Genomic DNA, 14,455 nt, shown 5'->3' on the forward strand with positions numbered 1-14,455 from the left:
TTGCATTTAATTCCTCCCTCAACCTGGAAAAAAACCACTCACAGATCTCACCAGCCTACTCAACGACATGCCTTTCTAGCGATTACGTATCCAGTCCAAACTGAAGAAGAGAACCCGAGAAGCATCTTGGATGAGAAACGAAACGTTTTGAATAAAATAAACAAACCAAGAAAGTCCAGTTGCCTTTTGGAGAAAAAAAAAAGCACCTTGTCAGACCTGGCACCCCTTAAAATCTCTTAAACAAAGCACAAGCAAGCGTGAGGTGGCAGCTGTCACCTCTTTGGGACAAGCATGGTCTGATGATTGAGAGCCTCCAGAGATATTTATCAAGTCCCAAGTCGCAATCGGAACCAACAAAAAGAATCCAACCATCCGAACAGATCGTAAAGTAAATGAGAAATGCCATGCTTACCAACCAATGCTTCCTGTGTAGAGGGGAGGTGTCAAATTTTAATGCTTCCCATATCAAAAATAACTCCATACATATGGAACACCTGACCATCTAAAAATATCTCCCCCCAACTCCAGGATTCTCAAGACAGGTCAGTCTATAATTACCAGGCAGGTAGCAATTAAGGGAGTCATAGTTTAACACAGGCTGTCACACTCAAGGCCCACGGGCTGGATCTGGCCTGCGATGTGGTCAGATCCGGGCCACAGGGCCATCCTGGAAAATGTAAGGAGCCAGCCGGCATCGTTTCAGCCCAGTCTACCCAATGTGAAAAGGAAACATCAGGCCAACGTACCAGCTGGAAACAGGCCAGCAGTTTGGAGAGTGGTGTCAAGCTGGCCGCGCCCACCCAGTCAGCCACGCCTGGCTGCCGTGCTTCCTCCCCCCGCCGAGGTCAACCACAGCCCTGATATGGCCCTCAATGAAATTGAGTCTGACACCTCTGGTTTAACGCAATGTTTCTCAATCTTAGGAGCTTGGAGATATGTGGACTTCAAGTCCTAGAATTATTGGGAGACGTCTGGGGAGTTGGGGAATTCTGGAAGTTTGAAGATCCCACATCACTGAGTTGCTGAAGCACTGCTCTAATGTATCTAGAGAGCACAAGGTGGAGAAAGATAGATACAGGAGGAGACAGATTTAGGAATGTCCCTACCATAACTATTTGGTGAACATTACATCCCAAGGGATGGCTTTTAAATAAACCGAAAGAAACTACTTCATGAAAGAAAACAACATGCAATTCTGGTAGACATCTAAGATAGCCTTAAAGTCTTTAGCAATGGCTGGCTTACTCACCCGAGCTATCAGTTCTCCAACCATGCCAGTCCACGTTCCGTTGGCCTCAGGAACTCCATACACTCCATCTCCCACCAGGTGGATCTTGTAGTTGAAGCGCAAAATATCCGCGAGCTCCTTGAGCATGTCCACGCAGAAGCCCTCGTAGCGGTCGTTCCCTTCCAAATCTTGATGGTTGCCCTTGAGCATTAAGTAAGGGTTTTCCTGCATCGAAACTGGGCAGCTGTCATTCTCATCTTAGCCACGGAGTTGCAACAGCACTGGATTCAGCACAAATCGGAAAGCAGGGGCGGGTGATATGAGGGACTCATTGGGAATTTCTGGGAAGGGGAACAAATCTCGGGGATAGAGTTACACCAGGCTTTCAAGTTATCTGGAGGATGCAGTAAGAGCTAGCTAGATCCAAAGGAACAGATGTTCCCAGGTTTGGCAGACAGACAACGATCTCGTTCTAGGCAAGCGACAGTCTTGTCAGAAAAGTGGGAGTTTGTGGGTCATAAATGTCACCTGGCATACGGGGGACAATATGGTAGGGTGCAATACGAACTAGGGATAAGATGCACAGCTCCAGCAAGCAGGTGGTATTGAAGGATGTTTGACAAATGCTCTACTAGCACAGCACTAAAGAGGAGAAAGGGTATCTCCAAATGGCCCTGATAGTTTAGCCAGCATGATGATGCTCTGGAGTGGCCATAGAGCAATACTTGAGAACCAGACACTTCTATTCCTTGAATAGTAGCATCATTGCTACTGTGGGGCATCTTGGCACTTGCTCCTAGTTGAAGAAACTTCACAGGAAAGCCAATCATTTCCCCTGGGTATAATTCCGACAGGCAATAACTTAGCTGATGGAATTGCTCGTAAGTTGCCCAGAGTTGCTCTAGGAGGCCATATAAATTTCCCAAATAAATGAATAAATGGAAGAACCGAGCTTGCTAATCTGGGAAAGATGTCAGTCAGAATGCAAACTACTGCTGGGCTTAATTCTCCATGGATGGAAATCCATACTTTGGAGAACTTAGAAATAGTGGACAACTGAAGAGACCAAAAAAAAAAAAAAAACACCCACTTGGCCACAATGGGAAATGAGCAAAGTTGTTTTTGATATCATGAAAACATCTCCTTAGGTTATCCAAGGTCACTCAGATTACATAATCCTTACTACAACAAGATGTCCTAGACAAATGGAAGGTGACTTCTCCATCTTTATCACTAAACTTGATCTAATCCAAATCATATTGGAGAAGTATGGAAAAGTGAGATGTAGATGGTTCCCATTTCAAGTTACATTCTTGCTCATACTGGATGTATCAAAAATAGATTTCTGCACAACAAAGCAATGAAAAACGAAATAACTTCTGCACATTAACAATTAGATTGTATGTTCCTTCAAGAGTTTCATAAATAGTCCTATGCATTAAATGATAGCATGCTGAACACTTTTCCCCAAACTGGTGTGCTCCAGAGGTGCTAGGATTACAACTTTCAGTGTTCCCGGTTAGCAGTCTGGTTCTTGCAAGCCTAACAGGTCTACGAGGCCACCAAGTTGGGGGGAAAAGCTGGTATAGAGGACAATGAGAGGCCACATTTCAACTGCCTGAGAAGAAAAGGGTCCTTCTGACCCTCCATGCTTACCAGGATGGTAGTGACAAGAAGCGTGGTGTTGAAGAGGCTCTCTGACATGTTGGTTGAGAAGATCTGGTTATCCATCGAAAGGCCTTTTGTAACATGCCAGTGACCGATCTACAAAGAGGAAGAGAAAAACAGTGAGTTATCAAAATAGGTCTGCTTCTGCCATATGAGCAGTCTGGCTGACCATACGGCCAATTCTGCAAAATGCAGCAGTCAATGCTTTGTTGACCTTACAATACATCCCACCGACATTATGTTGGAGAACTCAGCTATAGTTGGGCCTTATCAAGCTTTGTCATAACCCCATTTTAAAAAAATATATATCTGGGGATTGTTCCAAGTGTTCCACCATATAGAAACCCTTATGCTTAGGATAAAAGGAAGCATCTTGGAACATAACAGAATAACAGTTGGAAGGGACATTGTCTAGGCCATCCAGATTGGACAAATGGTATCCAATCTCTTCTTCTTTCTTTTTAACATTTTATTGAACAAATTGTTTAAAAACACTGGACACGTTGAAATTGTTTTTGTCTTACATCTTATAATATATATCTTATATACATTTATACATATTGTACCTTTATGCATTTAATTTTCCTTCATTACATCATCCACCATCTCAATTAGAGCTTAATCACATAATCTTGGATATCCCTTCTACAGATCCTATTCCTCTTTTTTATTTTGAGCCCTTCCTTTCTGTTCCCACCAATGATCAAATTTGTTCCAAATCTTGTAATATTCTGACTCAGCCTTGTCTTTCATTTCTAGAGTCAGTTTGTCCATTTCAGCACATGTCAAAATCTTGTTTATCACCTCATCCTTATTAGGAGCTTCTCTATCATTTCCGGCAAGCATCATTCTTGCTGCCATAATCACATGGATTCTTAAAATAGGTCTCTTCTTTGCTATGTTTCTGTCATAATTCCCAATAAGAAGAATTCTGGTTTATAGACTATTTTAAATCCCAGCATCTCCTTTAGCCACGTCAAAATCATGCCAAAACTTCTGTGATTTTTTTACAGGCCCACCATGTATGATAATATGTACCCCATTTTTGCATACATAATTCTTCCAGCAATTTGGTGACTGATTTTTATATACTTTAGCCAGTCTTGCTGGCGGGAGATGCCAACTGATAAAACATCTTGTACAGGTTGTGTCCAATCTCTTCTTAAAAACTGCCAATGTTGGAGCACCCACAATTTCTGGAGGTAAGTCATTCCACTGATTAATTGTTCTCACTCTCAGGAAATTCCTCCTTAGTTCTAGGTTGGATTTCTCCTTGATTAATTTCCATCCATTGTCCTGCCTTCAGGTGCTTTGGAGAATAACTTGACTCCCTCTCTTCTTTGTGGCACCTCCATAGATATTGGAACACTGATATCATATCACCCCTTCTTTTCATAAAACTAGACCTACCCAATCCCTGCAACCGTTCTTTAAACTTTTTAGCCTGTAATCACCTTTATTGCTCTTCTCTGCACTCTTTCTAGAGTTTCAACATCTTTTTTCAATGGAAGCATTGAGATCAGTGTAAGAAGCATGTAAGGAGCATGAAACATTGCCCCTGATGTGAGGTTGGCCCCAACTCTCCTCTCTTTTCATAAGGGCCTAAAGAGCTGGCTCTGCCAGTTGGTTTGGGGCCCCAGTGAAGGAACAACACAATGGATGTGGTTGATCGAGTAACAACATATCCCATCTCCCTACTTCGCCCCAGCCCTCCCCATGTGTTCTTCAGTTGTAATGTTTGTTTTTAATTATTTATGTTTTAATATGTATACTGTACTTCTCGGAAAATAAGACTGGGTCTTATATTAATTTTTGGTCCAAAAAGATGTATTAGGGCTTATTTTTTGGTTAGTTCTTATTTTCTAGAAAACACGGGCACATATTTTTAATGAGTATAAGCTGTCCAGGGTTACCCTACGGTAAGATGGACGGCCAATAAATTTTATACATGAAATAAATAAACATACCTCTAAGCAAAGATTAGCTTTTCAGCTCCTCAACTGCCAAGGTGTACCCTAGTAAGATGCTTTGTTATAAAAGCACATTTTCCACGGTTCTCTTTGGTTACTAATGACTGTAGCCTCCTTTCTTCTATAATTGCTTCCAAGAGATTAATTAACCCTTTGTTAATGATATCACTCAAGCTAATCAACCCCAATCGTGCCAATAGCCAGTCTAAGCCATTTCTATCTTGGCTTCTGTTTTATTCTTCTTCTAACTAATTTACACTCTCTGGTGGAGAGTGGAACGGAGCCATAAATCCTTTCTGATACACTGTTTTTGTGGGTTGTCATTTTTTTCACAAGATTGTGGAGTCCTGAGTTTCCAATGCTACCAATTTCGGAGACCCGGTTTTAAGACTGACCTTATTGCTTTATAGGTGACCCAGATGGACCCTGCTAAGATGCAACAGATAGGAGACAAGACATGAGATCATTTTGCAAAGACAACCTTCAAAGAACCCCCAAATTGCTAATGATACTTGCTGGAGCTTCCACCCCCCTGAAGAATGAAAAGGGTTGTGTTTATTTATTTATTTTGCCTTACAGCTGTCAGCCCACTACAGCAAAATGGAGATGCCCAATTTTTCCATATATTCAGTACTTCACATCTTATTCTCTCTCCAAGCGCTATGGATATTATGGTGGAGTTCAGTCTTGATATCGTCCATTCTCTTTAAGCACATCAACTTATCAAGTTGTATAACTTTCATTGTGAGATCAAAGACAGACGGAGAAGCAATTTAGGATGACCACTATGGGAAGACCTATAGGATGAGAACGAAGGAGTACGGCACTCGTCAACAAGTTGAAATTTGCTTTCTTCGGCTGGTGCAAACATCTTAACAAAATCGCTCTTTTAACAACTCGAAATCCCACTTTGGCTGATACAATAATCAGTTTAAGTGGATTTTTAAACTCAATTAACTGAACAAGTAATGAGGATATTAAGACTCTGGTCTGGCGAGATTAGATTAGTGTTACCTATGTTGGAACAAAGTTTTTGGAGAACCAAAGAGATTTCTCTCCAACTGCGTTGTGGATCTCATTCCTTTTCATTTCTTGAAAAAATGAGAAAGGTGATACAGAATTGAAGTCCAATCACATACAATTAAGTTTTCTTGAAAGGCTAAAATTGTGGTCGTAACTCGTGAAGTACTTTTATTGGCTTCCTGATTTAAAGTTTGTAAGTTGAGTTTTCTGCACTTTACCCCTGCTGTTTGATTAGCTGTTTTATTCTTTCTTTTCCTCCCCATAGTGGTTTAGCTCTGTTATTAATGTGTTTTATCTGTCAGATATCTTGGACGCTATTTATATTGGAAGTCATTGTGCAAGAAATTATGTAAAATGAATGTTTCCATGCATGCCTGTTCTCGGTGCTTGGCGGGAGGGGAAAAACATCAATTAAGTGGGATTTATAAAGGGCACAATCTTATAATATTGGTTTTAGTAGCTATGCAGCGGTGCTCAACCATGGCGACGTTAAGACTTCTGGACTTCAACTCCCAGAATTCTCCAGCCAGCATTGGCCAACCTGGGCCACCCCTGACCTACACAATATTACTAAGAGATCCTACAGTGTCTTCTCAGTAACTTTTACACATTCTGCACGGTAGATTAACGTTAGAGTCGAGACCCTGCAGTTGCCTCTTCATAGATTAAGACGCCTAACTACAATGTAATATCCCTCGCCTGTGGCTATACTGGCCCTTGGTCACAGAGCCTTTCTTTCTGGCCCCTGCCCCTCTTTCCCCCAGCCATTTAAAAACAGATTCGCTTTAATTTTGACAGCCCTCTTAAGTCCATAATTTGTACTTTCCCTGCTGGTCTGCCCAAATTAATTGACTATCGTGGCGGCCTCCTCTGACCCTTGCTTGTGCAATTACCATTGCTAAATACATCTGTGCTAAATACATCTGTGCCTCAAGGTTATCCCATAATGGTCTGGGCTGGTGCTGGCTTGAGGCTCCTTCTCTCAGTGACAACGGCATGGCAATATTCCTAGTAGAGCTCCTTCCCCGCCTTCTGTGGCTGAAGGTGAAAGTGTCCAAGAACATAATAGCATACAATTTTTCTCTCTCTTCCTCTCTGTCCCTCCTTCTCTGTCCCAATTTTTCTGTCTCTCCCTCTTTCCCTCTCTCTCTCCATGTCTCCACCTCTCTCCTTCCCTCTCTTTTCTCTCTCTCTTCTTTCTCCTCCTTCCCTCTTTCTTTCTCTTTCTCCCCTTTCTCCCTCCTTTACTTTCTCTCTTCTCCCTCTCTCTCTCCTCTCTCCCTTTCTTTCTTTCTTTCTTTCTTTCTTTCTTTCTTTCTTTCTTTCTTTCTTTCTTTCTTTCTTTCTTTCTTTCTTTCTTTCTTTCTTTCTTTCTTTCTCTTCTCTCTCCCCCCTCTCTTTTCCTGTGTCTTCTGAACATTAAAGCATAGAATTTCCCTCCTCTCCTTCACTCTCTTCCCTCTTCCCCTCCCACTCCTTTTTCTCTCCCCCTCTCCTCCCTCTTCTCTCTCTCCTCCTTCTCCCTTCCTCCCTCTCTTTCTCCTCCCTATCTCTCCCCTCTCTATCTCTTCCCCCTCTCCCCTCTCTCTTCCTATGTCTCTTGTGAAGGCATCCAAGAACATTAAAGCATAAAACTTCTCTCCCTTCCTCCCTTTCTCTCCCTCTTCCTCCCTCCCTCCTTCTCTCCCTCCCCCTGCCTCTCTCTTTCCCTCCCTCCCTTTCTCTCTCACCATCTTCCTGATAGTGAAGTATTATTCTCCCTGCCCACATCACTGCCCCCACCCCAGTAAGGTAGTATCTAAATCAAGTAAAAAACAGGAGAGGTATAAAAATCATACATCCAGAGAAGGAAGAGTGGCGATCATCATTTTAACCTCACAGTTATTATTTCCCTTTGGATCAAAACATGCATTCCTGTCAGGGGAGGAAGATTTAACCAGGAGGAGGTTAACAGTTTTGCCCTGTGCGGTGGTTCAAGTTGGACCAGATGGTGGTATTCAATTTTTTTTTTTTTTTTACTACTGGTTCTGTAGGCATGGCTTGGTGGGCATGGCTTGGTGGGCGTGGCTTGGTGGGCGTGGCAGGGGAAGATTACTGCAAAATCCCCATTCCCTCCCCACCCCACTAACCTGCTTTCCAGCTCCGTTCTCCTATGCAGGGCAACCAAGGAAGACTCAGCCGATCAGCTGGGACTCAATGGGAGGCAGAGAAGAGATGGGGTTGGCGGGGCCAGTCAGAGGTGGGATTGGCCGGTTCTCCGAACTACTTAAAATTTCCGCTACTGGTTCTCCAGAACCGGTCAGAACTGACTGAATACCACCTTTGCTGCAACCCCAAGTCCAATTGACCCCGAGGGACTATGACCCCTGGCTGCATTCTCTGTGTTCTCCAGAGATGAAAAACACGAGTTTCCATCCCTCGAGGCTGTTAAAAACAGCCTTGAACCGAGGCCTTGAATGGAGCCAAAGCAATCCTACGTCCACAGAGACTTGAAATAAAAATAAGCTCATTTTGTGCTCCTGGAGACGTTTGTCAAGGCAACTCTTCCTTCCCCTCCAAGGGGAAAAATAATTATCGTTTGTTCCTGAAAGCTCCTTGTCGTTGGCTTGTGGGACAACCAAGAGAAGAAAACGTTCAGCACAAGAATTGATGGGATAATTAGGCCAGGAACTCCTTGTCAATCTAAATGACTTCACATCTCACCCTCCCAAATACCAATCCGGCACAGAGAACAAGCTGCCAAAATTCTGGGTGGGAAATAGTGTCTGGGGCCTTGGAAAGTTTATTGGCTTGAGAAGGAACGACAGTGGAAATTTGGAGTTTCAGAATAATGTAAGAGGCATCTCATTTGAGCCTGGTGGAAAGAGGCATGTAATAGACTCAAGAATTCCTACTGGAGCTTCTGGTTACTAGCAACAGCAGCTGCTATAAAATATATGAGTACAAGGTTGCATTTCTGATTTAGTTCATTGGGATGATGAAATGTTTCTTCAGGTTGGAAAGAATTCCCCTGCCACGGAGGAACGTAGTTATCTGCCTTCTCCTAAGACAGATCCTTGACCACTCTGGCTTTCTTTCTTTCTTTCTTTCTTTCTTTCTTTCTTTCTTTCTTTCTTTCTTTCTTTCTTTCTTTCTTTCTTTCTTTCTTTCTTTCTTTCTTTCTTTCTTCTCTTCTTCCCTCCCTCCTTTCTTCTCTTTCTCCTTCCTTCCTTCTTCCTTCCTTCCTTCCTCCCTTCCTCCCTCCCTCCTTCTTTCCTTCCTTCACAATTTATTGGTGCCCTATCTTACCGCAGGATAATAATATTGTTAGCAATGACAATGTGTTTTTCCTGGTTTGGGTGTGTCTTGTTTCACTGCATGAATCTAGTCACTGTCATTTCTAAACCATGACTTTTGGTTTAGCATGTTGCAGAAACATACCCAATTGTCATTTACTTACTAAATCATGGTTAACTGCCATGGTTGAGCCCAGTCACTGTTTTGGGTTTCCAACAGTATTTTTTAGCCCTACTGTGAGATGCATCGAGTTTGGGGTTGCAAAACAGTTGCTCTCCTGCTCAGATAGTATTAGGACCACCTGAGCTAAAATGGGAGCCAAACCACATGATTTAAACTCAATTCTGATTCTACCAAACCAAATGAACATCCACTCTAAAATTGAAAAAAAAAAAAAAGATTTGATAGGCTCTTTCGTTTCTAAGTAGCAGCCAAGGCAATGCGTTGGCATTTTTTCTGCAAGCTGAAAAAGCTACTTGGGTGGCTGGAGAATTCCTTCTCAAATACATTTAGCCAGCTTTGACTAAACGCAAAACCATGTTGAGGCCTGCTATGTAAATATATTAAATATTCAATCACTGAATGCTGCTGGCCATCAGCAGGAAAGAGCAAGGATGAGAAAGCCTTAAGCACAGCTAATTTGCCGGTTGCTAGGATTTGGGCTGAGCTTCAAAGTTCACTGAATTTTTGAGCAGAGCTGATGAACAGGGAGCACAGGCAAAAAAGAGAGAAGGAAATTTAAAAAAAATAAGAAAACAGTTTAAAAAAAGCATCCATCCAGGGAAGCAGAGATTATCCACGTCTTTAAAAATAATATCAAACAATACAAATAACCCTTGACTTACAACAGTTCATTTAGTGACCATTCAAAGTTACAATGGCACTGAAAAAAAGTGACATGACCATTTTGGGGTGAGGATTAATCTTACATCACTTTTTTCATTTGCCGTAAGTTGGGCACTACCTGTATATAGATGCCAGCTTTTTCCTCTTTAGGGTTTAATATTTTTATCGAGTTATAAAATATTGTAAGATACAAAATACAAAAGTAAACAGGAAAACAGTGGGGAGACAGAAGAGGAAGAGAAGTGAGAAAGAATAAGAAAAGAAAGAAAGAAAAAGAAGAAGAACTGACTTTTGACTCTCTCTGTTGCAGTAAAATAAGGCATTACCATCAAATCCCAACTTTTTGCTTTTTCATAATAATATGAATAGAATAGAATAAATTCTTTATTGGCCAAGTGTGGTTTTGACACACAAGGAATTTGTCTTGGTGCAAATACTCTCAGTATACATAAAAGAAAAGATATATTCATCAAGAATCATCAGGTACAACACTTAATAGTAGTCATAGGGTACAATAAGCAATCAAATTATTCTAGGAAACAGTCAATATAAATTATAAGGATTCAAGCGACAAAGTTACAATCATACAGTCACAAGTGGGAGGGGATGGGTGATAAGGAATGATGAGAAGAAGATGTTTCTACGAAGATCTATCAATCTACTCGGTAAAACCTCAAATCAAACTCTCATTCCTTTCTACTTCAAGCATGAAGTTCAGAAACAGTTTCCATGTGGAAACAAAAGTACTTATATTCTTAGCTTTTTCCTCTTTAATCATTCAATGAACAGTGTTTTTGTTTCTGGAGGCCAGGCTGAAGAATCCTCCAAACCAGCGTTCTCCAACCTTAGCAACTTTAGGACGTGTGTCGTTCAACTCCCAGAGTTCCTCAGCCAGCAAAGCCGTCCACAAGTCTTAAAGTTGCCCCCTTTGGAGACCCCTGCTCCAAACTGCCCCCCTTTTCCCCCATGCAGTTCATCTCTGGTGAGTCATCACTAAAGGTCCTAGATCAGGAATGTCACATTAAGGGTGCTTAGATCCAGCCCACAAGACCAGCCTGGAAATAACAAAGGACTGGCCGACAGCGTCTCTGCCAGCAAAAATGGAGCTTGGGTGAGGGGGCACACGGTGTCCACGCGCCCTGTTTTCACTGGCAGAGGGCTATCCAAACAAACTAAAAACAAAAAAAGGAGAAATGTTTCCCCTCTTGCATTTGAGCATGCAAGAAAGGGCAGGAAAGGAGAAAGGGAAAGACAAAGGAAAAGAAGGGAAGATGGAAAGAGAGCAAGGAAGGAAAAATAAGGAAAGATTGGGAAGAAAGAAGAAAGGAGAAGGAAGAGGGAAGGAAAGGAGAAAGGGAAAGAGGAAAGACAAAGGAAAAGAAGGGAAGATGGAAAGAGAGCAAGGAAGGAAAAATAAGGAAAGAGGGGAAGAAAGAAGGAAGGAGAAGGAAGAGGGAAGGAAAGGAAAGGAAAGGAAGGGGCAGGAAAGGAGAAAGGGAAAGAGGAAAGACAAAGGAAAAGAAGGGAAGATGGAAAGAGAGCAAGGAAGGAAAAATAAGGAAAGAGGGGAAGAAAGAAGAAAGGAGAAGGAAGAGGGAAGGAAAGGAGAAAGGGAAAGAGGAAAGACAAAGGAAAGAAGGGAAGATGGAAAGAGAGCAAGGAAGGAAAAATAAGGAAAGAGGGGAAGAAAGAAGAAAGGAGAAGGAAGAGGGAAGGAAAAAGAAGAAAAGGAAGGCAGGAAGGAAAGGAAAATGGAAGGAAGGAAGGAAGGAAGATTATAATGAGAGTGAGGGAGGGAAGTTCTGCCTTAGGTGCTTCTGCCACGAGTGAGGAGCTGGTCACACCCACCCTGGCCATGCCCACCCAGTCCTCTGAGGTCAAATCCAACCCTGATTTGGCCCTCGATGAAATTGAGTTTGACACCCTAGCTTGAAAGAGAGCATGCAAGGACTAAGCTCCTTCTGCGCGGGAGCCCTGTAAGATGGCACCTAAAATGGCTTCTGCTCCCACCACCAAAGTATTTCCCTCTTCTATTATTTATCAGCCCACTGCATTATTTAAGCCACCGTACCACATAAATGCACAGCACAGAGCTCGTGTTTATTCAGCGCTTTGAGTATGTAAAGCATTATAATGTTGTCATTAATAATGCAACAGGCTCGAAAGCCTGCAGCTCGAACAGGAAAACACAATTGGTGTGGTTTTTTTGCTGCCTGACCTGTCACTGTGGAACAGGAGCCAAACCAGTAAGTATCTTTATCTTTACGATTTATATTGTTTTATTTAGTTTCCTAGGATGATTTGATTGCTTATTAAGTATCCTATGACTATCACTAAGTGTTGTATCTTATGATTCTTGATTAATATATATTTTATGTACATTGAGAGCTTATGCACCAAAGAGAAATTCCTTGTGTGTCTAATTACTTTTTTTGGGCAAAAAAGAATTCTATTCTATTCTATTCTATTCTATTCTATTCTATTCTATTCTATTCTATTCTATTCTATTCTATTCTATTCTATTCCATTCCATTCCATTCCATTCCATTCCATTCTATTCATTCTTTCCTTATTCTATTCTTTTCTATTCTACTCTACTCTATTCATTCTTTTCTTATTCTATTCTATTCTATTCTATTCTATTCTATTCTATTCTATTCTATTCTATTCTATTCATTCTTTCTCTATTCTACTCTACTCTACTCTACTCTACTCTACTCTACTCTACTCTACTCTACTCTACTCTACTCTACTCTACTCTACTGGAAAAAAAGAAGTCAGCTTAGAGACATGGGCCATACATTCCTTGATGACACCACAAACCAACCAAGACAAGAGGCAATGGATGGAAACTTATCAAGGAGAGATCCAACCTAGAACTAAGGAGAAATTTCTTGATAGTAAGAACAATTAATCAGTGAAACAACTTGCCTCTGGCAGTTGTGGCTGTTCCATCACTGGAGGTTTTTAAGAAGAGATTGGACAGCAATTTGCTCAGAATGCTACAGGGTCTCCTGCTTGAGCAAGGGGTTGGACTGGATGACCTCCAAGGTCCCTTCCAATTCTATTCTTCTGTAGTCTGACTCTTTACAGAGCCTGGCTTTGCCACAGAAGGATGGGAGCTGGTCAGACAGCGGTTGAGCCTTTCCTCCATTTTAAGCGGAGTTGAAAGAGCCTGTTAAATTCACCTCAATCTGGCCATGGGTCAGCGGAGCGAGCAACTTCCCAAGCAACAGAACGAAATCTTTATTTAATTTGAACTGGAATTGCTTAGTGAAGTCGCCGAGAGACTTTTGAAAGGAAGTCATTTTAAGGCTGCAAAGATGCCACAATCGCTTCAAACGGAAATTGCTCTAAAGCTGCCTTATACGCAGGGCGCCTGGTTCCACTTTTGCTCCCATTTGTAGCTCCCTGACAGATTTGAAGCTGTCCTGAAAGATGCCAAGTGAAAGCTGGTTCTTATTCTGCTCCTTTTGTGTCTCATATCTCCCACAGGTGTACATTATTTACCAATACAATATCTGTATCTGGCACTCTTTCCACCAGGATAAAATTCACCCCCCCCCCCCATAAAAGTTATCTTGAATATTTTAGCAACAGAAGAACCAAATGAGTTAGACCAAAAAAGGAGTTTCCAAACTCATAATCAGCATAAAGTGACAGCCAACAAGACAAAGGACATTTTTAAAGGAACCGCGACATCAAGAACGAAAGTCACAACACAAAGAAACAGGTAGCGCTGAACCCAGAGTACAAAGGGTAAAAGCTAAAAAAAAAAAAAAAGGTATTTATTTACCTGTCTGAAGCCATTCCTGGTGTACTGCAGGATTTTCAGAGCATAGTTTGATCGTTGACCTTTGCTGTTGAACTCTATGTGGCCAGTGAGACCTTCCAATTCTACCTGTCCAAGAGAGGGTGAATTGCAGCGCCAGATAGAAACTCTTGAGTCTGAAGGACAGAGGCCCTACGCTTCTCATGTCAAGCCAGAAAGGAAAACATAATCTCGTGTGTAACACCTTAGATCTTGTACCTATAAGGTCCTACGATCCTACAAGACTGCAATTCTAGGTTTCGACGGTTTCTATAAAAAACTACCGGAAAAAAAAAAATCTGTTGCTGCTCACAGTGGTGAGAAATTTCAAGTCAGGAAGGAAGTTTTTGGACAAGTCACCAATGTGAGCAGCTGAGAGGACAGGAAGTCTAGGACACCTGCATTCTGGGGTGGGCTGCTGGCGGTTCGCAGGGGTTCAGGAGAGCCTCTAGCTAAGATTCTGTGCAGTTTGGAGAACTCCCCAAATCCCACTCCTGGCTGGCCCCACTCATCATGCTTCTCCCCTCCCAGGAGTCCCCACATGGCCCATTTTGGATGCAGGTAAGTGCAGGGCACGCACAGAGACTCGGGGAAGGCAAAAAATGGGCGTCCTGGAAGTTCGGGAAGGCCAGA

General features: G+C 42.1%; 1 protein-coding gene and 1 long non-coding RNA gene across 3 annotated transcripts in view; one reads left to right on the plus strand and one right to left on the minus strand.

Moving 5' to 3' along the window:
- LOC148125063 (uncharacterized) overlaps positions 1-14,455 on the plus strand; it is a 558,115-nt gene that overhangs the window by 485,830 nt on the left and 57,830 nt on the right. The gene's annotated exons all lie outside the window — the stretch shown is intronic.
- Positions 1-14,455, minus strand: part of GRIK4 (glutamate ionotropic receptor kainate type subunit 4) — a 337,150-nt gene that overhangs the window by 47,905 nt on the left and 274,790 nt on the right. For both annotated transcript variants that reach the window (XM_087939152.1, XM_087939153.1), the window contains exons 10-12: positions 13,808-13,912; positions 2,885-2,992; positions 1,250-1,453 (exon numbers count right to left, since the gene is read on the minus strand). In XM_087939152.1, the coding sequence (XP_087795278.1) occupies positions 1,250-1,453; positions 2,885-2,992; positions 13,808-13,912 (417 nt within the window). The remainder of the gene's footprint in view (positions 1-1,249; positions 1,454-2,884; positions 2,993-13,807; positions 13,913-14,455) is intronic.

The sequence above is a fragment of the Pseudonaja textilis genome, chromosome 9, assembly GCF_049901715.1.
Source record: "Pseudonaja textilis isolate UNSWEBS1 chromosome 9, rPseTex1.2, whole genome shotgun sequence".
In the NCBI taxonomy this organism is placed as follows: domain Eukaryota; kingdom Metazoa; phylum Chordata; class Lepidosauria; order Squamata; family Elapidae; genus Pseudonaja; species Pseudonaja textilis.